The sequence below is a fragment of the Aspergillus karnatakaensis genome (assembly GCF_047715665.1).
Source record: "Aspergillus karnatakaensis strain CBS 102800 unplaced genomic scaffold BJY04scaffold_23, whole genome shotgun sequence".
NCBI lineage: Eukaryota > Fungi > Ascomycota > Eurotiomycetes > Eurotiales > Aspergillaceae > Aspergillus > Aspergillus karnatakaensis.
Window position 1 is genome coordinate 344,600 of NW_027395735.1, and position 23,420 is coordinate 368,019.

At 51.6% G+C, this 23,420-nt stretch overlaps 10 protein-coding genes and 1 non-coding gene across 11 annotated transcripts; 4 read left to right on the forward strand and 7 right to left on the reverse strand.

Annotated features, from left to right (window-relative positions):
* Positions 1 to 658: 658 nt before the first annotated feature.
* On the reverse strand, positions 659 to 1,767 carry BJY04DRAFT_56325 (ADP-ribosylation factor family-domain-containing protein). The gene is made up of 4 exons (XM_073720647.1): positions 1,572 to 1,767; positions 1,367 to 1,507; positions 929 to 1,273; positions 659 to 784 (listed from the first exon to the last, which is right to left on the reverse strand). Exons 1-4 carry the CDS (start codon positions 1,627 to 1,629, stop codon positions 744 to 746), a joined length of 585 nt encoding a protein of 194 aa, XP_073571497.1. The 5' UTR covers positions 1,630 to 1,767; the 3' UTR covers positions 659 to 743.
* Positions 1,768 to 2,123: 356 nt separating this feature from the next.
* Positions 2,124 to 3,047, forward strand: BJY04DRAFT_218125 (aromatic alcohol reductase; the record flags this gene model as incomplete). The annotated part of the gene is made up of 1 exon (XM_073716249.1): positions 2,124 to 3,047. The coding sequence occupies one exon, from the start codon at positions 2,124 to 2,126 to the stop codon at positions 3,045 to 3,047; it is 924 nt and encodes a 307-aa protein (XP_073571498.1).
* A 244-nt stretch (positions 3,048 to 3,291) lies between these two features.
* BJY04DRAFT_218126 (NADH:flavin oxidoreductase/NADH oxidase) lies at positions 3,292 to 4,668 on the forward strand (the record flags this gene model as incomplete). The annotated part of the gene is made up of 1 exon (XM_073716250.1): positions 3,292 to 4,668. The coding sequence occupies one exon, from the start codon at positions 3,292 to 3,294 to the stop codon at positions 4,666 to 4,668; it is 1,377 nt and encodes a 458-aa protein (XP_073571499.1).
* An 82-nt stretch (positions 4,669 to 4,750) lies between these two features.
* BJY04DRAFT_218127 (uncharacterized protein) lies at positions 4,751 to 5,203 on the reverse strand (the record flags this gene model as incomplete). Its single annotated transcript, XM_073716251.1, has 2 exons — positions 4,751 to 4,931; positions 4,983 to 5,203. The coding sequence occupies 2 exons, from the start codon at positions 5,201 to 5,203 to the stop codon at positions 4,751 to 4,753; spliced, it is 402 nt and encodes a 133-aa protein (XP_073571500.1).
* Positions 5,204 to 5,711: 508 nt separating this feature from the next.
* On the reverse strand, positions 5,712 to 8,292 carry BJY04DRAFT_188578 (putative MFS transporter). Its single transcript, XM_073711249.1, has 5 exons — positions 7,740 to 8,292; positions 7,498 to 7,684; positions 7,138 to 7,449; positions 6,492 to 7,092; positions 5,712 to 6,442 (listed from the first exon to the last, which is right to left on the reverse strand). Exons 2-5 carry the CDS (start codon positions 7,662 to 7,664, stop codon positions 5,840 to 5,842), a joined length of 1,683 nt encoding a protein of 560 aa, XP_073571501.1. The 5' UTR covers positions 7,665 to 7,684; positions 7,740 to 8,292; the 3' UTR covers positions 5,712 to 5,839.
* A 245-nt stretch (positions 8,293 to 8,537) lies between these two features.
* BJY04DRAFT_218129 (sugar porter family MFS transporter) lies at positions 8,538 to 10,318 on the reverse strand (the record flags this gene model as incomplete). The annotated part of the gene is made up of 4 exons (XM_073716252.1): positions 8,538 to 8,817; positions 8,871 to 9,810; positions 9,857 to 10,045; positions 10,099 to 10,318. The coding sequence occupies 4 exons, from the start codon at positions 10,316 to 10,318 to the stop codon at positions 8,538 to 8,540; spliced, it is 1,629 nt and encodes a 542-aa protein (XP_073571502.1).
* Positions 10,319 to 13,360: 3,042 nt separating this feature from the next.
* On the reverse strand, positions 13,361 to 15,206 carry BJY04DRAFT_56378 (uncharacterized protein). The gene has a single exon (XM_073720649.1). The coding sequence runs from the start codon at positions 14,622 to 14,624 to the stop codon at positions 13,608 to 13,610; it is 1,017 nt and encodes a 338-aa protein (XP_073571503.1). The 5' UTR covers positions 14,625 to 15,206; the 3' UTR covers positions 13,361 to 13,607.
* On the forward strand, positions 15,149 to 15,229 carry BJY04DRAFT_t72. Its single transcript has one exon. It is a non-coding gene; the product is annotated as a tRNA-Arg (tRNA).
* Positions 15,230 to 15,239: 10 nt separating this feature from the next.
* On the reverse strand, positions 15,240 to 18,375 carry BJY04DRAFT_56397 (uncharacterized protein). Its single transcript, XM_073720650.1, has 3 exons — positions 17,788 to 18,375; positions 16,865 to 17,726; positions 15,240 to 16,809 (listed from the first exon to the last, which is right to left on the reverse strand). The coding sequence occupies exons 1-3, from the start codon at positions 18,260 to 18,262 to the stop codon at positions 15,789 to 15,791; spliced, it is 2,358 nt and encodes a 785-aa protein (XP_073571504.1). The 5' UTR covers positions 18,263 to 18,375; the 3' UTR covers positions 15,240 to 15,788.
* Positions 18,361 to 21,620, forward strand: BJY04DRAFT_218132 (uncharacterized protein; the record flags this gene model as incomplete). Its single annotated transcript, XM_073716253.1, has 4 exons — positions 18,361 to 18,438; positions 18,494 to 21,215; positions 21,367 to 21,464; positions 21,513 to 21,620. The coding sequence occupies 4 exons, from the start codon at positions 18,361 to 18,363 to the stop codon at positions 21,618 to 21,620; spliced, it is 3,006 nt and encodes a 1,001-aa protein (XP_073571505.1).
* A 326-nt stretch (positions 21,621 to 21,946) lies between these two features.
* On the reverse strand, positions 21,947 to 22,896 carry BJY04DRAFT_218133 (glycoside hydrolase family 16 protein; the record flags this gene model as incomplete). The annotated part of the gene is made up of 3 exons (XM_073716254.1): positions 21,947 to 22,045; positions 22,095 to 22,543; positions 22,605 to 22,896. The coding sequence occupies 3 exons, from the start codon at positions 22,894 to 22,896 to the stop codon at positions 21,947 to 21,949; spliced, it is 840 nt and encodes a 279-aa protein (XP_073571506.1).
* Positions 22,897 to 23,420: the final 524 nt, after the last annotated feature.

Genomic DNA, 23,420 nt, shown 5'->3' on the forward strand with positions numbered 1-23,420 from the left:
CAGTCTATTGAAACGGCAGTGTAACTAACCAGTCTTACAACAAAGAACGAGCCGACCCTGACAGCCCCAGTGGTTTGCTCACAGTTCCGGGTGCTAGATCCCTACCCGCGCCCCCTCCATCCTCTATACACTACTCCAGCGCCGAGAGTGTGATACCTCCCCTCTATAGGCTCGATGGGTCAGATGTATTTCTCTTCCGCGGTTCGGGGGTTTTGGAACACGAGGTCCATGCAGCACAACGGGCATCTCCGCTTGGTAGGGGAACCTAGCTTGGCCACGCGAGCCGAACCTCGTGGAATTCCGAACGCGTGGGCTTGGATGTTCCATGCGAGTACTTTTGTTACTGAGGAGTCGGAGTTATAGCCTCACAATCTCCGCCTCAATCGAAGCAAACATGCATGCCATGTCTTGCCAGTCTTGCACTTCTTTCACTCGACTTGATGCACTCAGGGCTTGGAACGGTCTCTCGACCCATATCCATCCACATCTCCATAATCATCACCCCCGTCATCACATCCATTTTACTGAACTTTTTTGGATGGTCGGGACGGTATACTACTTGCAAAGTCCATAGGGGATCGATCTACCTCGGCAGCAGGCGAATCCTCCATGTTTATGGACTTAGTATCTAGGTCCAAGCAAGGCATTTGAGGCAAACACTGCGAGACCACCCCAACCAATCGTCATGCAATGGCCTCGACTGCCAACAGTTTTGACTCATTCCCTGTCCCTGATTCGCCTACTCAAACGTGACAAGCAAGCCAGTCGAGGACCTCTCTGCAACCTAAGAGTTCAATTCCATTAGCACAAAGACCGCCGACACAATATACCCCGCAGCCTCCGGACTTTTGTCTCACAGTCCTTTCAGCAGGAGAAAACGTGAAACAAAGCACCCCCCCAGGAGCCGAGAAGATCAAAAACCACTCACCATACCCCAAAGCCACACTCCCCAAGAGAACCTCGAATGCTCTGCCCCGCCTAATTCTTCCCACCGCAGTCTGGTCCCAGCCAAGCCCAAGCAGGGCCCGAAACTCCTCAGGACCAACGGCACCGGGTTTATCAATCTTGTTTCCTAAGACGATGATTGGGACTCCTTCAACTGTCTCATTTCCCAAAAGGCTGTCCAACATCCTTGCTGCTTCAGCCAATCTTTCGTAATCGGCCATGTCGACCATGAATACGATCCCGTCCGCATAAGGGAGGTAGCTTGAGAGCGGCGGGGCAGCCATACCCCCGGTGTCGATGATAGTGTAGCGGATGTGTTTGTAGTCAACTTTTGAGAATGGTACAATGTCATTTCATTTTAGCGAATGGATGAACAGACGAAGACAACGATGGAAATAGTAGACAAGGTTTATGTACATACTGAGCCCAGGGTGTTGCCGGCAGCGAGCAGTTTCGGCGCTCCATTTGTGAAGTAGGGTTGTTTTTCCGGTGTTGTCGAGGCCGACGAGGAGGATTTTTGTTTCTTTTGTAATGCCCTGCAGACGCAGAAGTATGTAGCTTACTGGGTGTTTCAATCTTGTCAGTGCATGTCCCTGCGAGAACTAAGTCGGTGTTTGGGTACATACAGTAGTGGAATATGAGCTCTGCAAAGGACATGACATAGCTCTGTAGTATGCTAGCCATCTTGAATGCGACTTCATTACTTTATGGTTTGGTGGGAGGCTATATTCAGTGGGAGGAAATGCTTAACAGGTCGACAGCCGAAGGTTTGGACAGCGCGAATACGAACACGTGTCATTGAAGACGTAGGAACCGTTTGACGCGCAATGGCAGCCATCAATACTACATGAGAGCTCTCGAGCTTAATAAGATTTCAAAGCTTGTAATGGGTCAGCAGTAGGCATCTACTCTCGGACCAAAGTCGCCCCCGCCGGAGACTTACTCGAGTCATGCCATTTTTCTCCCCGACATACTTACAAATTTTGAGCCATGTGTAGTAGACACTATAACTTATAGGAGTTGAAATAATACTCTGCACTCCAAACAGAGCGACAACTGAAATTGCAGGTGCCATTCAACACTTGCCCCATACAAACTACACTACGGGGTCCAAACACCTACCTACCATCCAACACCTGCACCTAACCCAAAGTCAACTTCAAACTTCCAACCAAAAAATGACCCTGCCCCGCATCTCCCTCGCCGGCGCAACAGGTAACCTCGGCGCCCCAATCCTCTCCGCCCTCCTAGACGCAAACTACCCCGTCACAGCCCTAACCCGCCAATCCAGCCAGAGCACATCCTCTCTCCCAAACCATCCAAACCTTACAATCGCCCGGGTAGATTTCACCTCCGTTGAATCTCTTACCTCTGCGCTTCAGGAATCCCAATCCGACATCGTCATCTCCGCTCTCGCAACGCTAGCCATCGGCGCCCAGAACCCGCTTATCGACGCCGCTGTCGCTGCGGGGGTGAAGAGGTTCATTCCCGCGGAGTTTGGGATGGACTCCTTGAATCCGCTGGTTCGAGAATTACCCGTTTGTGCGCCGAAGGCTGCTACGCAGGAGTACCTGCAGAAGAAAGTTGAGGAGAGTGGTGATGGGGTGTTTAGCTGGACGGGGATTGCGAATGGGATGTTCCTCGATTGGTGTCTGGAGCAGGGGATTATCCTTAATTTGGAAGAGCGTAAAGCGACGCTGTATAACGGCGGTGATGTGGTTTTCAGTGTGGCGCTGTTGAGGGATGTTGTGAGGGCTGTGGTGGGTGTTGCGGAGAATCTGGAGGAGACGAGGGATCGGCTTGTTCTTGTGCATTCGGCTAGGGTAAGTCAGAATCAGCTGCTGGAGTATGCAAAGGAGAGAGATGGACGGGAGTGGGAGGTTGTTGTGAAGAGTACTGAGGATGTGAAGAGGGAGAGTTTCGAGGAGCTGGGGAAGGGGGAGGCCGCAGATGTAGAGGCGGCGATGTTGGGCTTTTGTATTGTTGGGACTTGGGACACGGCGTATGGCTGTGACTTCGGGGCTAGGGTTGATAATGGCTTGTTTGGGGTGAAGGAGCTCAGTGAAGACGAGTTGAGGGAGGTTGTTTGGGGGTTGATGTGATTGAATCCAACCTCAGCTAGAGTTGATGATAACATCTCACTCCAAGAGATCGTACCTATACCGACAGAAAAGGGTTTAGATTTACAGGAAGAACTGCCGAAAACTCCACTATATAATCAGAATTATTAAGCATCAATCTAACCGAGGTCCACCCCGCCCCATATCCACAATCTATACATACAAGTACCTATCCCACTCTTTCGAGAGGCTTGTTCAGTCAATTCTAACCCAGATATCAATCGAGATGACAACCCCACCAGGCCTCAAAGGCCTCAACACCCCCGCCCCAAACATCCCCTACTTCACCCCCCACCATCGGCGCTCCCCTGGCGCACCAGTGAACCCCGATGAATCCACCCCAACACTCTTCACGCCCTTGAAGATCCGCAATGTCACTTTCCGCAACCGCATTACGGTAGCACCCATGTGCCAGTTCTCCGCTGCCCCCGAGGGACCCTCTATAGGTGCATTGACAGACTACCACGTCGCAACCCTAGGCCATTTCGCGCTGAAAGGCGCAGCGCTGGTCTTCGTCGAGGCAACAGGCGTGCAAGCCAACGGCCGGATCTCGCCGTACTGTCCGGGATTATGGGACGATAGTCAGATCCCCGGTTTGAAACGGGTATCTGATTTTGTCAAGTCCCAAGGCGCACTCATGGGTATTCAGCTCGCGCATGCTGGGAGGAAAGCGAGTACGGCGCCACCGTGGGTTGCGGGGAGTCAGCCCGGAAAGAAATCGAGTATGCGCACGACTGAAGATCAATTCGGTTGGCCTGGCGATGTCGTCGGTCCATCTGGTGGAATCGAGCAGACCTGGGATGGACTCGGGCTCGAGGAGAAGGGCGGTTACTGGCCACCGCGCGCTCTGTCAGAGACTGATATCAAGCAGTTGGTCGCTGACTGGGCGAGTGCCGCGAAGAGAGCAGTTCAAGCGGGTGTGGAGGTTATCGAAATACATGCGGCGCATGGGTACTTGCTCAACCAGTTCTTGAGTCCCGTGTCAAATCACCGCACGGATCGATATGGCGGGAGCTTTGAGAATCGCACCAGGTTGCTCTTTGAGATCATTGAGGCGATTCGGGGGGTGATTCCCGAGGGTATGCCGTTGTTTGTGCGTGTGAGCGCGACGGAGTGGCTGGAGGAGACGGAGGTCGGGAAGAAGTATGGCTCTTGGACTGTTGAGGATACAATTCGGTTGGCGAAGCTTCTGCCAGCCGCTGGAGTGGACTTGCTGGATGTGAGTTCCGGCGGCAACCATCCTTCGCAAAAGGTCCAACAGTTCGTTGTCAAGGATGTCACCTATCAGACCAAGATTGCGGCGAGGATTCGAGATGCTGTAAAGGAAACCGGGACGAGTTTACTGATTGGAGCTGTTGGATTGATTACGCAGGCTGAGCAGGCGAGGGATCTGGTGGAGGTGGATAAGTTGTTGGCTCAGGAGGCTACAGCTGCAAAGGAGATTACAGATGCGAAGGGAGATAAAGAGCCCTCGGCGGACCTGTTGTTAATCGGAAGGCAGTTTTTGAGAGAGCCAGAGTGGGTTCTTCGCGTTGCACATAAGCTGGGGGTCGACGTTGCATGGCCGACTCAGTCTCTCAGCATTCGATTCCCTCATCTATAGATAGCTGCATCCAGCGTGAATCGTGTCCTTCCATTCCCGTAAGTCCTCATAACATCATCAACTCTCCAGAAATTCCCAAACCTCAGATCTTTGCATTCGCGCCACCGCTAAGAAACGCCTTGAGCCTCTTCCGATCGAGCAGCTCGCCCTCAACCAACCTCCCCACCTCCTTCACACCCCCATCCACACTCTCAAACCGAATCAGAGTCGGTGTCGCCTTGACATTCCAGTTTGTCCGAAAGACATTAGACGGATCTCTCCACCTAGACTCAAATTAGCACTTGCATTCCAAGTAGTGAAGGTAACGATCATACTCAGGCTTCTGGCCAACCTCGACAAACGCAACCTGCGGCGCATCGGGGACAGCAAAGACTTCGTTTAGATGAGGAAGCGCGGCTACGACGTCGGGGCACCATGGTTTCCCAGTCGCAGGATCAGGTGAGGCGTGGAAGGAGATAAAGAACGGAGATGCCAGCGAAGACAGGTCGAGCGAGGCGGGGGATTTGGGGAGAGTGAAGGTTTTCAGAATAGGCATGCTGGCGGTAGATAGATTTCTTAGGCAGAGTTCTACTGCTACTTGTCTGAATAGTTTGATCGATGGAAAAGAAAGTGGATATGGTGGTGAGTCGGGGTTCAAAGGAAAAGATGGAGACGGAGAAAATTGAGAAGGCAAGGTTGCAATGTGGCCGCTTTCTTGCCTCATGGGACGAACCGGTAAGATATCTAAACCAGCACGCCATTCATCGTTTTATCACGACAACTTTCGAATTGCAGCTAGGATACATGAGAAAGAGGCGAAAAGACGCAAGATTGATTACTGATGTACGCCGTACCCATTCGCTATCGTCCCGGTATCATGTCCAAATATATATTTCTGCAAGACACCCAGCCCCTTCATATTCATGACAACGCAAACGACCACAGCCGACCATAGCAGAGATATACATCCCGACCAACCGTAATCTGCTATTTCTTTTGGTTTACCCTTCCTGCAAAAGACGCGGCCAGACCTGTGAGAGCCGAGTAATGAGCATGCGCATGGTAAGAAATACATCAAGTCAAATCAATTCTTTTAGGTATCTAGCACATCCAATACAGGCAACATTATAATGGCTGTTGCTGAGATAGTCACGGCGTATAGATCGAGTATATAACCAGCACCACAGCATCATCAAGACCTCGACTTTGACTTCTTAAAGATACCCAAAACCCCTGCACCTAAACCTTCAAGCCCTCGCTGCTTGACCTCTCTCCTCGCCGCCCCATCAACAATCCCATCCTCACTCCCCTCCCCAGCATCACCGCCAACCTTCTTCCCCTCAAACAATCTGACAGCGACATGCATACATAACGCGCTCAGAATACTTCCACACAGAATTCCAACCATAACAAGGTTACTCTTGCGATATTTGTCCCTCCCCTCCGCGTTCGCATCGGCGTCCCATCCATTGTAAAGCGCATAAGTTGTCAGAATAGACCCCAGGTTGCCCCATCCGGAAACAACAGCCGAGGCAGCAGCGACACCAACCTCGCCGTGTCTCGGCTGGAAGATCTCAGTCGTCCAGGTCATTGTGATCGGTACGGTAGGGCCGAGGCCGAATCCAACGATCAGAAGGCCGCCGTATCGCGGCCAGGAGTTGGACTCTGTGCCCGCGTAGGTTGTCAAGAGAAGTCCGAGGATTTGTATGCACACGGCGAAGGAGAAGAAGATTGCGCGGTGGTGGTGGAAGCGGTCGGAGAGGGGAGTGACGAGGAGGATCGCGATCAGGTCGCACTGTTTAGTTAGTACGGAGGTGATATTGAATGGACGATCAAGAACTTACGATCCAGATAGGAGCAGTAAGGAGACTTAGGTTGATGCCTGATAAACTCGGATTGATGCCCTTGATGATGACTGTGGCGTAGTTTTGCACACCGATTCCAACCCCGACAACGCCGAAGTACATGAGCAGTAGCGGCCACAGGCGCCAGTCAAGCAGAACTTGCAACAGGTTGCGCAGCGTCCATCTCGGGCGCTTGTAGACTCTTGTTAGATCGCGGTAGTGGATCTCTGCATCTTTGCCGGTAAGCACTGGAGGGCTTCGGGGAATCCAGCGCAGCCACTTCTTTCTTGGCTTGTTTGACTCTTCTTGACCAGGCGGCACTGGTCGGTCCGGAAGCCAGAAGAGGAGTCCAAAACCAACAGCGACAGTAATGACGCCGTATACGAGAAACATCCATTGGAAACCGACGAGACCGCGCTCGCCGTCCATTTTCTGGAAGCCAGCCGAGACGAGACCAACGACGGCAGCAGAGAGCTGTGCTGCGGTGTAGTATTGACCGATCCGCTTTCCGGTGCGAGATGGAGGGTAGAAGAGGGTCAGGTAGTAGGCCATTCCGGGCCACATACCTGCAATGACGATACCGAGAAGGAGGCGGAGGAGACTATTCAGTCAGCATGTGTGATCACCATGTATGTGAGGGACATACTATAAACTCCACGCTGCCTTCATAGCAGCCATACAGCTCCCGATAACCCCAACACCAATGACAATGCGACTCATCCAGACGTGTGGGCTGAGCTTTGTCATGATCAGGTTCGACGGCAGATCGAAGACCACATAGCAAACGTAAAACAGGGCTAGACCGGTAGAGATCTGACGCGGTGTGGCATTCAATACCGAGCCCAAGTCATGTCCAGACTCCATGTTCATTGTTTGTGCGAGGCCGACATTCGATCGGATAGCGGAGCAGAGGAAGTAGAGGACCCAGAACGCGGGGATGATGCGGAAGTCGATCTTCCTACAGAAAATTTAGCTTCGCCATGCTCAATTATCGAGGTGTATATACCGATAGATCCGCTCGATCTCAGCAATGTCAATGTCATCGGCGGCTTCGAGGTCTTGTTCTTGGCCCGGCGGGTGCGGAACGTCGTGGGGGCCGCTTTGGAGCTGCTCTTGGATGTTTTCTCTGCTCGGGTTCTTGTTCGCCCCATCGGGGGGATGGAGGAGGGACATGGCGTCGCACGATCAATTAACTACGGAGAAACAAAGTTAGATCATTTTGACAGGTGAGACTGAAGATATACTTACTGACGGCGGAGCCCCGGGTAGAGGGCAAAGAGCGGAAGAAAATTGTCGGTCCGTCGGAGATGCAGCGCAACCCCGCACGAGACTTGGGGTCAGTAATAACTCGAGTTTGGAGGAAGGCAAGGATTCTTTGAGCCTTGAAATTTGAATTTGCTCGGTATCGATTGAGCAGGCGCCCGCGAGACAGGGCTGCAAAGTAGATTGAGAACGAAGGTGTTCGGGCGGAGTGCGGAGAAGCTGACGGACCCCACGTGTTGGCGAAAATTCCCTCCGAAGCGACAGCGCAGAAAAAGCAAAGAGGAAACGGAAAGAAAAAGCAAGGAAATGGACAAAGAAAGTACGTACTGTACTCCGTAGTTCGTACCGGCCCAAGATATACTCTGGTTCAAGCTCAATGGATTGAGAAGAGAGAAATGTTGAGGAAGGACTGCGGAGTTTTCATGGTTGGGATCAGATAAGAAGCTTAAATCTCTGGCGGGAAAGCTCTCCACCCAACCACACTGACTCACTCGGACTCTTGCTGTCCGACCGGTGACAGGAAGGTCTTTCCGGTGAGAACTCTACGCTCTACGCAGGAGATGAAGCAGGAGACTTGACGTGGATTCAATCCTTAGTCTCTTAATAACAACCGAGTTGGGTATTGAAATCATCAAACACATAACCTCCCCTGTCTGTCCATCCGGCTTCCCCGTCGGAGACTGACTGCTGAACTCGACGAGAGTCGTAAAAAAAAAAACATTAACCACCCGGTTCTCCAGAGTACATTACTGAAGTGAAGTGAAGTAAAGACAATTGGCTCTCCTAGTTCACCTTCTCGGTGCTGATAGTCCCATCGCTAGAGTTGCGACTCTTTCCTCCGTGATCCTCCATGATGCTAGCACGGCGCACAGCGTCGTCCTCGACATCCTCAAGAGCACGAAGAAGCTCTCCGTGCTTGCCGTACATGTGCGGTTCCTCCTTGGCCGTCTTCACAAGGCCAAACACGCTCTTTGTCTTGCGGAAGATGCGGTCCATCTCTTCAAGCGAACGGTAGGCAGTCTCGGGGTAGAAAAAGTAGACGACGGGGAAGATGAATGCATTACTAAAAAGGTCAGTGTGGTGTTTCGGAAGTATGTCCAAACAGAGAAAACTTACATGACGGCAAAAATGATGTAGGTCTGGTAACCTATATTGTCAAAGGCGACAGGGGTGATCATGACCACCATAAAGTTGAAAATCCAGTTGGAAGACGTGGCAAGGGCGTTGGCCGGGGCACGAATCTTGAGTGGGACGATTTCGGCCGGGTAAAGCCAGGTCATACCGAGCCAACCGATGGCGAAGAAGGTGTTGAACACGAAGAGGAAGACGGCGCAAGCAATGTTGGCGCCATCAGACCCAACACTGGCGGTAGCCGCCAGGATGGCCATAGAGATGGACATACCTGCCGCACCGAAGAGCATAAGCTGGCGACGGCCGAACCTTTCAATTGTGAACACAGCAACCCAGGAGGCGAGGAAGTATTCGGTTCCGTTGCAGGCGGCAATCAGCCGGGACATTTGCAGGTCCATGCCGAGCTGCTGCTCTAGCACCACAGGGATGTAGTATGTAATCAAATTGATACCGGAAATCTGCTGGAACATCTGATTGACATAGGCAAGCACGGTGCGGTGGAAGTGGCGGTCTTCGGTGAAGGTGAACATATCCTTGAACGAACCGGAAGCCATTTCCAGCACTGTGGCCTTGATGGAGGTGAATTCAGTCTGGAGGAAGCCGGGATCGGCATCGTCACCATTCAACGCAGCAAGAACTTCGCGAGCCTCGTCCTCACGGCCCTTGAGCACGAGCCAGCGAGGAGACTCGGGGAGGAACATGACAAATGCAAGGATTATCAATGCGAAGAAGATCTGGAAAGCCAGAGGGAACCGCCAGGCAACCTCGCTGGGGTCTGCAAACAGCAGGCCGTAGTCGATCCAGTAACTGATTGTGATACCGCCTGTGATCATTGCACCCTCAATCATCACCATTTGTCCGCGCTTGTTTGCCTTGCAGCACTCGGATTGCCAAGTCGGGACGGTGGATGTGTTCATGCCATTTCCTACTCATGTCAGTGAGGCTCGGGACCAGAACCGTGTAAGACATACCGAAACCAGTAACTAGACGTCCAATGATGAACTGCGGAAGGTGGTACGAAGTACACTGCAGGAGAGCTCCGATAACCATAATGAAGGATCCGAGGAAAATGGTCTTGCGTCGGCCAAGCCAGTTTCCAACCCAAATGGTGGGAATTGAGCCAGCAAAACATCCGAGATTGTACGCAGCAACAACGATACCTACGCTGTCAGTGACCCTAGTCCCAAATCAATCTCGCACTATGAGAGCATACCTTGACGAGTAGACTGAGTGCTCTGAGCGGAACGGTCCAGGGCATCGTAGGCAGCTCCGCTAGTAGCAATGGTTGGGAAATACTTGAGAAAGGACTCGAGGGTCAAGAGACCCCCAGTGACACCTTGGTCGTAACCGAAAAGCAAGAAGTCCATGCCGGCAATAACACCGATGGCAATCTGGAGGGCGTTGCCCTGGAGGCCCAGGTACTTACGGGCCATGATGAGAAGGCTTCCGAGCCAGCAGCAAGCTCTCTCAGACTAAGTGAAGCAAAGAGAAGTGAAGGTAGAAAAGACAGGGACTCGCTGTTCAAGGAGAACGAAGAGAAGTGGTTAGGGAAGACGAGGAAGATCGGCAGAGGTTGCACGAGGGAAGAGGAAGCTTTTAAAGAAGCAGGGACTGGAGGAGAGACATGACGATGGGCCATTGGAGAGTAACATTCGACCTCGCAAAGCATCGGGATCAAACAATCGGGGGGGACAGCAGGCAGTGATTGGGCAGGCGGTACCGTGACCAGGTCCACTGGCCTGGCAGCCTCCGGATATGGGAGCGCGGATTTGAGTGTCAATTCTTGAATTCCCCCATCTTCTCTCCAGCTTTCTGACCTCGGGACCTTCCCACTATTGGACAGCCACGATCCACCCCATCAACTGGCCAGGCACCGTCTCCCAGTCGAAAATGACGTTGATAGGCTGAACATGGCCAAGTGCCTGTGATCGGCAGGCGTGAGCTTAGTCAAGGCCCAAGCATTGCTTTTCATGCCGTCATCCGCTAACCCTTTCAGGACAACCCGAGCTGAGGTCTTTGTCTTTTGGGACTATCTATTCCCCGTCTGATATTCTTGCGCAAGGGGGGGGGAGTCAAGCTGTCGATGCACGATCTTGGCAGTTTCGCGTGGCTCTCGCGTGGTGCCATCAAGGGATGTCAGATGTGCCGTATGGAGTAGAGACGATCGACTTCTTGATAAGATTGTTGCTGCCATTGAGTACTTGGTGAATTGGCTGGGAATTGGGGGGAGGGTAATTGCCGCGAAGGAGAGAATCCGGGGTCTGGAGAGTCTGGAGACTCCAGAGTCCAGAGTCCACCCCATTACGTTCCGATTTTCCGAGCCACTCGTGCCCACCTGCCTTCTTGCTCCTACCTTTCTTGCTCCCTGGACATTTGGATCACCTATTGCTCCCTGTATACAAATTTTGTACCTCATCGACGTCGATGGTCGATGAAATTGCTGCAGCCGGAGTTTGTCCGGGGACGTTCAGAATCCCGAAAGATTATCGTCGCGGAGACAGCAAGCCTAAATCCACGACGGCTAAAACGCTCCCCAGGCAGCTCCACCCAGGCAGCCACCACACGTCACTGGGGAGGCCTCATCATGTGCGACCATGCAAGGAGGCCTTCTCGAACAAGTCGGTTCATGTATGAGTGTGACAGTAGTTTGAGTTGGTCATAACTTATAAGGAAGGCGCCGAGAGTCTGCCTGAGGCTAGCAGGGTTCAGCGGCACGACAAGAGCTCCCAAGCCTTGTCCAAGAACTCTTCTTCCAATGCCTAGCAATAGCCAAGTCTGCGTTAATGATCCTCTAAAAAACGATATTTATCCCTACAAACCACTCCTTCCATCGAATTCTTAATTTCAGCAACAACAAACCTTTGGAACGAAGCCATTTGCATTTTCACTTAGCAAGCACCAATCCGGAGGACCCCGCTGTCGCATCTCACTGGCCGGCGCGACTCGCAGTCACACCCACCGGGGCTCAACCCACCTGCAGTTTGACTTATTTGTGCCTCTCACGGGCCAGGAGAATTTAGCCGCCCTGATCAAACCGGTTAGTTGTGCTCCATTGCCCTCAAGCCGTCGAATCGCGATGCTTTGCCTCCCGACCGTGCTCCTCGGCTTAGAATTGCGCCACGGCGTGCTTGAATCTGACCACCACCTCCATGTTTCGGCTACCCCCGAGCCGATAGAGTCGGGGGCAGCTACGGATTACTAGATCTGGAGTTTCCGGTTGCTTTTCTAAATTCTATTTGTCTCTCCATACTCCATCCCTGCCAGGCCTCAGTTCGACTTCACAAATGGAGTCGCGTGCTTCAGGTAGCGCGTTGCTCTTTATTTCTGACTCGCCGCTAATCTCGCTTGCGGTAGTTCGGGCTTGAGATTCCCGAGGCTCACCGTTCAATATATTATCTCTGTCTCGGGATTTCCATCACGAAGTTACTCTCTGGTTGGGCATGGTGAAAGACAGCCCAACGACGCAAGGGCGTTACATCCATCTGTCAACCACGCCGCCTGCCGTTGACCGAGCTGAGTCTCTGAGAACCTGTCAGCAACATACTCCGTGAGTCCGTACAAAGTAACCAGCCTGAAGGTCCCCTGAGCAGAACGCCGCCCGAGCTTGACAATCAAGGTAACCCCAAGCGCGCTCCCACGTGATTACCCACGACGTCATCTTGGCTTTGTATACCTGTGCACCTGCACTGGCTTTAGCACCAGACCATGTTGGAATAGTTTCCCGCAGTAACCTTTCTCGGTTCTATTGCACTTGCAATATCCAAATGCGCAGGATTATTTCAGCTTCTTTCCGGGACCTAAGCTTAAGCTCGTGCAGCTTGACATCACTCCAGTACACCAAGACCACGCTACACGCCGCCTCTGTCTCGGCGAAGCCCAAAACCTGATAGATTCGGCACTCGGGGTATACCTACGTAGTCGGCTCAGCCTCAGAGCCCCGAAACCTGATCCTGATATCGGGTCTCAACCGATCCGACACTTGCATGAACTTCGACCATTGGACAATCATGGACACACGGGGCATACCACCGATCATGACATCATCATCATACGGCACCCCGATATGCAAATGAACAAGTTATCGGGTGGCTTCAATCGGAGACTGACTCGGTAAGTTTCATCTATACCCGGAGTAGATAGCTTGGCACCAGCTCCAATTTCGACCCCACACATATACGTAGGTCAGAGGAATCAACAACGACGACCTATCTACGGGTAATTCCTATCATATAGACCTCGCAATAAGCTAATCAAAGCCATTGCAATACTAATATGTACAAGGTAGCAAAGTACTGATTTCCTCGGCGCAGTTGGCATTCTCTCTACATCATCCGCGCTACCTAGTGTATAATGGGGTGCTTTAGATATATATATTCAATCTAGAAAGGCCATGGAAAGCTCCAACTGAAATGATAAAGAATGAACTTGACTGTTAAATCCTCACCCCTTTTCTTTGTTTCGCGCTGTCAGGGTTATGCTTGAAACTACCCCAAAATAATATAGAAAATGGACCAAGTGCTGTTATGGTGTGTAAGCCTAAGCACATTGCCCAACTATAACAAGAAATGGACCAGAAACAATGAATGTCCACCCATGCTAGACCATGTTCCGAAAGCAAGAGGTATTAAAAACATATCTAGATACACAAGAAGAAAATAAAACCCGAAATCCTGCCCAAACACCAACACCGCCAGTGCACCTAGCGCTAACCAAACTCCCAAGCTAGAAAAAGATATCCTCCTTCCCATACTCGTCAACATTTACATAGGGTTGCCGATGACTCGTAACCCACAACCCCTTCGACCGAACCATGCGATCAAACCCTCCATCCTTCTTCCAAATATCCTCCATCGTCTCACGAAACTCTGTCTTGGGCTTCCCATCACGGACCCTCAATTTCTCGAAGAAGACATACGCCGCATAGAAGATCTCACTCGAATTCCCCTGAGCAGGCCCAGACTTCGCAAGAAAGGATGTAAGCGATCGGCCTTGGAGACATTTATCCAACCCCACAGGAAACGTCTTCGAGATCTCGCGACAGAATGCCGCCTGCGTCATGCCCGATTCCTTCATGAACTTGCGAATCATCTTCCGGATCGTATCGCACGTTTCGTACACTTCAACAGCCACCTTATCCTCGCCCTCAAGCGTAATCCCACTAACATCATACTTCGCCTCGTTATCGGCCTTCGCCTTCTTCGTCGTGCCTGTCGGCTTCCGTTTATTCTTGATCCCCAGCAGCTCCCTTTTCATGAAGAACCGATGCGCAGCGTGATAGGTATCTGAGCCCGAGCCCTTGTCTCTTCCCATCTGCTTCATGAATGTTGTGTATCCGCGGGAGGTGACATTGAGTGCGCGCTGGAACTCGCCGACTTTCATTTCCCCGCTTTTGATGAAGAGGTTGATCTTGGAGCGGATCTGGCCGCAGTCCCAGCGGTGCTCATCGAGGCGCTCGTCATCGTCGGAGATATCGTTGATGTCTGGAGAGGTGGCGGAGGCGAGTTCGGGGGTGGGGGCTTTTCGTTTTCTGGAATTGGATGCGTTGAGGGTGGATGAGCTGTTGGGAACGGGGTTGCAAATGGTGGAGAGGGCGGCGGGGTTGAGAGGGGGTAGGCGGAATTGAGACGCGTTATGCGTAGTGGTCGACGCGTCGAGTTTGGAATTGGTAGAGAGGTGAGCTTTTAGGGAAGGAAGGTGATTCTCGCTGAGTGCTCCGAGCGGAGGTCTTGAAGGAGCCATGGTGAGGTTGCAGGTGCTTGGAAAGTTAATGAGATTAATCTAAGGGTCTCAACAGGGGTTCATGGGTGAGCTATGTTTATACCCCGAAGAAGCGCCAAAAGATTAGCGTGTTTGCTGAGTTTCGTCTCTCAGTATCATCCACTCGATAGGTACCGTGTCTCTTCTCTTGGTGACTCATCTAAGACTGTTGTTTGATACATCCAGTTCTGATTGTTGTGACTTGTGTTGTGCCCTGAGGCCTTAGCGATTGGGTTCCGTGTGGTAGCATCATGCAAGCGGCTCAACCTGTTCCACCCCTCGGTCGACTAGCAAAATCCCCCACTTCTGTTCAATTCATCAAGCCTGTTTCGAGATGCTATCTCGAGATGCCAAGTCGCAAAGACTTGTGGTAAGCCGAATCTCCAAAGAGCATTGACTGCGATAGCGTACCTTGTGGTGGTGCGGTATCTGGGCAGGCAATGCTCTTGCACCTGGCAGGTTTCCCAAGCGTGTGGTACTAAATAAGAAAGATTCCTGCGAATCACGGCCGAGTGGCCTAATGGTAAGGCGTTGCTTTCCGGTTAGGGATTCAGCAAAGATTGCGCGTTCGAGTCGCGTCTTGGTCGTTTTTTTTTGCCCCTAACCCCTCTTCGTCCGCCATCGTCGAATGAGAGAGATTTCTCTCCCTTTTTCCTTTCGGAACGGAGAAAGAATTCATCTAACACGCCTCTGTATGAGATCACTTCCTGTCTAAATCTACCTCACCGCATCGAGTTTACTCAACATGCTTTGAGCCTCCCTAACCACCCTCTTCCGTGCTTGCCGCACAACATCATCCGTTGATTCAATACTGTCGACCTTGAGGATGACCTGTGCTAGTATCATCTCGCTGAGGAATTTCTGTTTGTATTCGCGGTCTGTCTTGCCCTGTGGTGGGTCCTTGATATACTGTTCGCAGGGCGGGGAATAGCTCCTTGAGGCTTGTGGAAGTATGCTCTTGGCCCCAAGACCTGCTCGAGAGGGTTCGGATAAGTGTCTAGCTTCAGTTCTAGGGGTGGTGAAGTGAAAAGGTCCGCAGAATGGCTGGTAGTCGTTTCTTGGTCCTTTGACTCATGCTGTTGTGGTGTCGTCGCAGCCAGCTCGTGAAATTTAGAGAAGGTGGGCATGCTTCGTACTCTGGATGGTTTATCGGAGTCGCGATTTGCCGATTGTCTTCCGCTGGCTGATTAAATGAAGCTCCTGTGTTGTGTTCTCGAGAAACTCTGTGAATGTGAGCGACTCTGGTTCCGGCAAAGATCGATTCGAGTGACCGTCTGATGGACCTGTGGTATTCGTCTGAACCAATCTTTCATTTTTCTGAGACTCCTCGGCGGCTAGCCTTTGCAAATTGGACGAATCTCTGTCATCTTCACCCTCAGGGGGGCTGTCGCGGCCGTCGTCTGTGTGCTCCATACCTTCGATGGTGCCGAGTTCTACCACTTCCGGACTCTCCCTACGGAGAAACTGTGCACTATGCTCTTCATCAAGCCACTCCATAGGCTGAACACTTTGATCGTCGTCATGCGCCATAGAGCTATCTGGTACAGGCGGTCTATAGCGTGCGCTTCGGTCTCTCTCAGAAAGGCTCCATCGCCTTTGTGACCATAATGGATGATCGCGGGATAATGATAATGATGATGATGCAGAATGCGACTCCCAGTCATCACCGTACAAGCGGGTGTCATCAAACCCTGGTGGTGGGCCTCGCTCAGAATCTTCCTTGATCGTACCACGACTTCCCTCATCTCTTACACTAGAGGCGTCTGATGTGTCTTCGGCATGATCCTGATGATCCTCGACATAAGGTAATGATTTCAGAGCAAGATAGCGAAGGTGGCCTGCGATATGGTCTTCTACCGCAACGTTCAAGTCGGTGTCCCCGCATAACGGGCATTGATCGAAAATTGGACCAGATGAGAGGCCGCTAGATTCAGAAAGAAATTGAATCTGAGATTCAGATGTTTTATGCCGGCTTCGAATATGGTCCAGGTACTCGCCTTTGTTCTTGAAGCTCATGACTCCATGCGCCTTGGCTGTGCATCGCCATCTGAGTCGATGCCCGCGCAAATGTTTGAGCCAGTCATCGCTATGGCTGTACAGAGTATCTGCTGACTCGCAATCTTCAAACAAGCAGATGTATGCATCCATGTCGTGCTTTATGTGGTTTCTACATGCATCATCAGCCGGTTTATCCCATTCGTCCTGCTTGCAGTCCTTCTCACCTCCATTTGTTATCATCCAACACATCGGAGCCCACTAGGCTACAGCAACAGTAAGGACAGACAATCTCGACTTCTTCGTTAAGTTGTCTCTTGTCATTTTCGATTGCCTGCCTTAGTTCCAATTCCGCATTGAATATGTCTTCCTCTAATCGCTCCAGCTGAGAGGACTCAATTGGTGGATGACCATGGTGTTCGTAGTATATATCATAATGCTGGAGCGACCGCAGATAGCTCCTGTGACTATCTTCTCGCTCTTCTTTCAGAGCCCTAAGTGTGAGGAGTAAGGACGCTTTTGGCGCAGGGGGGAAGAAAGTTGCCTCTTCGGTGCTTAAGCGCAGGGTGGCTGCTTTGGGCGCAAAAGATGAGGAGGATACTTTTCTGAATTGCTCAGGCAGTATAGTCGTGGCCGCAGTTGTAGCGCGGGACTCAACCTCACTTCGTGTCGATTCCTTATGCACATGATCTAGCTGGTTGATGATGCCTTGCTCTGGTTGACTTCGCGGTGCAACGGGCGGCTCGTGCTTTTCCACTAACCTTGCGTGCTTGAATCTCCGGTATAGAATGCGCTTTCGACGGAGCAGCATTGCGGAGGCAAGGCGCTCTCCCAGAGTCTCGCTGCAGTAGGGGAACTTTCTCTGTATCAACTCCTTTGCAAATAGGTCCCGGAATACTATACCAACATCGTTGCCCTCCTCATCTCTTACTAAGAAGTTGGTTGCAGCCTTGAGATTTTGGCTTTCCTTACTCGCACTGCGGATGCTATTTGAAAGTCGATGAAGCAGGCCAATGTCTTTCGATATCAATATTAGATCGTCCTTCAAGAGGCTCGGGACTTCGCTCGATGGATCAATGCGCGATAAATCTAGAAGATAGATACCACGCTTAGTGAAGTTAAGCATAGTTCGTGAAAGAATCCCACTCACAGCCGTCGAGGTGGTCATTCAATGCTTGCAAGAGGCCACGAACCAAACGCTGGACATCAGGGGCCATTCGAAGGCGATGGTCCAAGGACGCTCTCCGGGGCGCAAATGCTCCAGTATTCGATGCCCATATCGAGAAACGACCCCGTTGATCTTCGAGTAGCGATTGTTGACGTTGATTCAAAGCTTGAGACTGCTCCAAGCAGCGATTGATCGCTTGGAGGCACGCTCCTGCGGTTTTCGCGATGGTGGCGTCACCCTGTCGCTCCACCGTCTCCATCAGTCGGGTGCTGTCACTTTGAGTCTTTGAGAACCCAACAACAGCGAGAACAGCAGGACTAGGTCCAAGGTTCCCCCATGAGGCTTGATTCCAGCATGACCGATGGGTGGTGTCAAAACGAGGCTTTGGCGCCAAGGATCTAAGTAAAGTTGTAACTGAACTACCCCGCTTCTGCAGTCGCAACACATCGCAGCTCATGGGGTCAGCTTTCTCCTCATCTGTCTAGCCCGCGATGAAACTCTTGCTTTAGAGAGTCTCGGTCCTGGTCTGAGGGCCTGCAGGAGGGCGGATACAGCATGCATGCGGTAACAATTCGCACGACCCGACAGTCATACACTATCTCTGGCCGCAGTGACTCCGAAGACCCTCCCTTGGTATCCAGGCCTCGCTGCAATTTGGTACTGCACATCATAGGCTAATGCTATCTAGAAAAACGAGTCCAATGTCTTTCTTCTGGCACAGACCCTCGCCTTATTCCAGGAGATTGCGGACTGCCTAGCGAGCAATGAGCTGGATCGAAACCAGCGGGTGACATACCGGTACCTGCATGGCAATACACTTCTGTTCTCGGAAAGGATCGATGCAATCCAAAACTTTGGGTCTTCGGCTGCCCTGAACCCTTTCGCGAACTTGATACTCAATCGATTTGCTAGGCTCGTTAGGCCATCCAGCACCTCCATACCACAACATCCCGCACCAACGTCTACGCTGGTTGAGCTGTTAGATCGATGGAGTAGGCTGGGGTCGGAACAGGAAAAGCTTGAGCATCTTCGCTCATGTCTAGATCTCAACACGACGGATCAATGGAGCAAGCTGGTCACATTCCTGGAAGAATGTCTTGAGTCACTAGAAGAACCTACGCCGCAAGCGGTAGTGCTGCCGAGGATTCAGGTCAAAAGAGCAAGAGAGCCTCCTACCTCGCTCTATGTTGCAGCGAGAACAATGTTTCAGACTCTCGCGTCGTTCTCTAGAGACTGTACGTGCAATACATGTCACGATTATGCAGCGCGACTAAAACTGGCAACATACCGCCGACCTTCCCAAAGCGAGGACAAGTACAGTTTTGACCTCCATCTCAGTTCTGGGGAGCCATACTGGCAAGAAACCCTCATTTACACCGAACCGCCACAGAACAATTCCAAGGTCCGATTCACAATTCCGAATGAATTACCAAAACGAAAACGACAAAACCGTCGCGCACTTGTACGTCGCCTCTGCGAGCAGATCAAACCTCAACCTCATGCTGTCCCCCGTTGTCTCAACCTCGGAATCGAAGATGGGAAGCTATGGAAGTTTCAGTCTTCTGACAGTCGGCTACAGAATGGAAGCACCCTGGTGGCGCTGGACAGGATCATTAAAAACCACCCAGCCAGCTTGTCGGAGAAGATCAAACGGGTACTGGCTGTTCTACTTGGACACTGCCTTTTGCACTTACACGGAATGACCTGGCTTCAACCGTCTCACTTCAATTCGTCAAACATTTTGTTCTTCGGTACACCCACGCTGATTCCGCTCAGCCCCTTCATTCAGATGAAAATGGAGCCTGATATTTTATCCGCCTCCCTGGACGGACTGGACGAAGTTGATGATTTCACTGACCCTGATGACCTGCCGCTGCATTCTCACCCAGAGCTTGTCATGTTTGCTATTATGCTCATGGAAATATACCTATCAAGGCCTATTTCTGATTTAGTGCTAGACAACTGCCCTCTATATTCGATCGATGAGAACTCGAGGTACCGCCTTGCTACACAAGTCTTTCAGAAACACGGAATGGAATTCACAGACAACTATCGCGCTGCTATTGCGAAGTGCTTAGACCCTGATATCGGGTTTGATTTGGATGACAACGAAATAGAAGGGGATGACCTCAAAAGCCTCATCTACAAAGATATTGTGCAGCGTCTGGAAAATGAACTTGATCAAGGGTTCAGTGAGTCTATATCAAGTGAGAATCTTGATGAAGTGGCGCCACAGTTGAATCTGAACAGCTGGGGCACCCTGGACTTCTCCTCAATAGATCGAACGACCGTCCTCGAAAAACGAACTTCCCCTCGCAGCCCAAGTTCTATATCTATACCTTCGACGTATTCTCCGTACATGAGGCCGTTCCTGGGAGGGAGCAAGTCGGCGGAGACGGGTCTCTCAGCCCACAGGCAGGTCACAGAAACTCTACACAGAAGCCAGTCGGATTATAGCCTCAATACGTCCCGCTCATTCACACACAGAAGTTACACGATCGGGTGGATATGTGCTCTCGCTGAAGAAATGGCCGTCGCAAGGGCTATGCTGGACGAGATCCACCCACCCTTGCATCAGAACTACGCAGTGGACAGCAACAACTACATTCTGGGCTGTATAGGCTCACATAATGTTGTGCTGGCTTGCCTTCCCGATGGAGTTATGGGCACTACATCAGCGGCGATTGTAGCGCATCGAATGCGCTCCACATTTCAAGACATTCGCTTTGGCTTGATGGTTGGAATTGGCGGAGGCGTACCTAGCGAAATAGATGATATCCGACTAGGAGACGTCGTAGTTGGCGTGCCGCGCCAACGTGGTTCCGGTGTGATCCAGTACGATTTTGGGAAAACTGTGCAGGACGGCAGGCTGATGCTCACGTCCTCACTGAACCGGCCCCCAGATGCACTTCTAACTGCAGTCAACAGTCTAAGATCCGAGCATCTTCTTCAAGGCCACAAGATCAAGCACTATCTTAATCAAATGCTCGACCAGTACCCGCTCCTCAGAAAGAGCCTCTCTTATCCTGGACACCAAGACGATCACCTTTATCAACCAAACTATTACCATCCGACAACCAATCGAACATGCACCGCCTGCGATCAAACGAAAATTATCCATCGTGTAGCAAGAGACTCTTCAGAGCCTACTATTCATTACGGTCTCATCGCATCTGGAAATCAGGTTATGAAAGACGGCCTTACGCGTGATCGCTTAAAGCAGGAACTGAACATCCTCTGCTTCGAGATGGAAGCGGCCGGTCTAGTCGATGACTTTCCTTGCCTTGTCATTCGCGGCATCAGCGACTATGCAGACTCGCATAAGAACGATATGTGGAGGTCGTATGCAGCTGCCGCCGCGGCCGCCTACGCAAAGGAGCTTCTGAGCTCTCTATCTATGGATGACGCTGGTATATCTTCAGCCTCTGATTGGAATACCTAATAGCGTTCATATGTAGCCGCCCGAGCAAGGGTTGGTGTGAACGACTTCTTCTTCTATGGAGGATTATATTACACTTCTCCTCAGCAGAACACGATTATGAGCAACTTGGCCCCTCATAGTGTCTCCGCTTGATGCAAACAAACAGGATGAATGCGAGTACAGCAACTCGACACTTGATAGAGTGCCTCAGTACGTCGATGGAGACGGCTCTGTGCAGGTACGTCTTCCACTAAGCCCATAGTATTCATCTAACCGCTCACATCAGTTCTACGTTGACGGACCCGCCCCCGCGTCGACGCAATTGTCGCTTGGAATGTTCTCGTCGCATTTTCCAAGTATGATCGGTTCCATGAACCACCGCAGCGTCACCTAGAACCAAACCATTGATTTGAGCAGAGCCTACATCCACGGTGCTCTATGCTATGACCTCAGAGTAGTTCCTAGGTATTTTACCTTATCCGCTTCCTCTGATAGTACGATCAATAAAATGGGCTTAGCTCACCGGTTATAAAGTAAGCATTTCTTGCCACCAAATGCATCATTTGTATCTACATAATTGTGATCTTGATTTGACATAAAACTGTATATATACGGCATAGATCATGAACATAGCCATAGATCCTCGTACCACTCATCTTATCCATCCCTAACCTCTTTCCTGAGCCATTCACCTGGAGATGCGAAACCGACGCTCCTGCTTTAAGCGAGGTTGTAGTAGATCTCGATGTACTCGATCTCAAGGTAGGCGGCAGCACCAATAGCCATCTCGCCAGTCCACAGAGGACCACCATCACCCCACTACACATCAAAGTTAGCAAAGAACAATACTTGGATCAAAGAAACTCACCATGTTCAGAATAATAGTACTCGGTTCCCTCGGGATCCCGTACGTCTTAGTATGAGCCAACTGCCCATCCAAGTACCACGAGCTCAAATCCGGGGTCCAGTCCAGACGGTGGGTATGCCACTCGTTCCAGCGCGCACCATTCAGCATCGTAGCCCGAGTCGAAGCCCCGGGGATCTCATTACCGTTCTCATCAAGACCGGGCTGGTTGGTGTAGCGGATGATGTTGGTCGGGTCGTGTGTGAGCACTTCGATGTCGCTCTCGTTCTCGCCGTTGAAGTAGGTGAAGATTCCGGCGCAGGCACCGGGGTCGCCGACGATGCGGGCGCGGACGTTGATGGATGCATGTAGGATGTTGTTGAGCGTGGTGTCGATCTCGCCGCTCGAGACGAAGCTATCGCTGCGCGTTGCGCGCAGGATCAGGTGGCTGAGGCCGGAGGCGGCGTCGCGCTCTGGTGTTACGTTAGTATATTGTGTTCTGCGAATTATGGATGATAGCGTTGAGAGACTGACGGAGGTAGACGTTTCCATTGCTGTACTGCTTTCGGTAGGGGGCGTTTGGGCCTACGGGCGAACCCCATGTCTGGATGCGCCAGTCACTGGTGAAGGCAGGGTCGGTGAGGTAGCCCTGCTGCACGGTGGCCGCGGCGTTCTCAGCGTCGGTGTTGACCCTGGCAGGCTCGGTGGTGGGAGCATCGTGGTTTCGGAAATCGTGGAACATGTGGTAGTTGTAGACATACTGGCTGCTAGCGGGGGTGGCAGCGGCCAGGGCAAGGAGGGCCGAAGCCTTCAGGAAGGAAATCATTTTGTTTTCTGGTGGTGTGGCCTGGGAGAAGAAAGGATGGGAGCTGAGAGGAACTGGCGGCTATTTATGCCCACGCCTCAGACAAGACGATAGATTGCCTTGGCTGAGGGGACCAGTGTTTCTGAACCTGGTTGAGATAGAGCACTAAATTAGTTCGTCCAAGCCTCCAGCGTCTACAAAGTGGGGGCCTGAATGCTGCAATGCTACCGGAGACCCCGGAGTATGTAGCTGGGGCAGAGTATTTAAGTATGACCTTTCTCGCCTGAGAGGCCTGGACATTTGACCTAAAAGTAAGCTCCCTTTTGAACTTTCTCTCATTACGATAAGGCCAATTAGCAGCGATGATTTCGACGGGGGAGTGCAAGCTGCAGGCCTTAGCTTAGGGCCAGCCGAGGCTGCAGATTCCAAGCCACTACCAGAAAGGCCCCCAAAAAGCCCAGCCTCAAGCATGGGGACCTGCTGCGTCTCCCTTCTCTGACTGGACGCTTCAATAAGCCAAGATGTGCATGTTTTGGAATAACCTG

What these genes read in the sequence shown, in the direction of transcription:
- BJY04DRAFT_56325 (XM_073720647.1), bottom strand. Translation starts at nt 1,629, where the DNA reads ATGGCTAGCATACTACAGAGCTATGTCATGTCCTTTGCAGAGCTCATA. An exon ending in CCGGCAACACCCTGGGCTCA is followed by an intron (nt 1,274 to 1,366) that starts GTATGTACATAA and finishes CATTCTCAAAAG; the next exon opens with TTGACTACAAACACATCCGC. An exon ending in GAGTGTGGCTTTGGGGTATG is followed by an intron (nt 785 to 928) that starts GTGAGTGGTTTT and finishes TTGAACTCTTAG; the next exon opens with GTTGCAGAGAGGTCCTCGAC.
- BJY04DRAFT_188578 (XM_073711249.1), bottom strand. Translation starts at nt 7,664, where the DNA reads ATGTCCCTCCTCCATCCCCCCGATGGGGCGAACAAGAACCCGAGCAGA. An exon ending in AAGGCAGCGTGGAGTTTATA is followed by an intron (nt 7,093 to 7,137) that starts GTATGTCCCTCA and finishes CTGACTGAATAG; the next exon opens with TCTCCTCCGCCTCCTTCTCG. An exon ending in TTACTGCTCCTATCTGGATC is followed by an intron (nt 6,443 to 6,491) that starts GTAAGTTCTTGA and finishes CTAACTAAACAG; the next exon opens with TGCGACCTGATCGCGATCCT.
- BJY04DRAFT_56378 (XM_073720649.1), bottom strand. Translation starts at nt 14,624, where the DNA reads ATGGCTCCTTCAAGACCTCCGCTCGGAGCACTCAGCGAGAATCACCTT.
- BJY04DRAFT_56397 (XM_073720650.1), bottom strand. Translation starts at nt 18,262, where the DNA reads ATGAGCTGCGATGTGTTGCGACTGCAGAAGCGGGGTAGTTCAGTTACA. An exon ending in GAATGACCACCTCGACGGCT is followed by an intron (nt 17,727 to 17,787) that starts GTGAGTGGGATT and finishes TCTATCTTCTAG; the next exon opens with ATTTATCGCGCATTGATCCA. An exon ending in TTGGATGATAACAAATGGAG is followed by an intron (nt 16,810 to 16,864) that starts GTGAGAAGGACT and finishes TGATGCATGTAG; the next exon opens with AAACCACATAAAGCACGACA.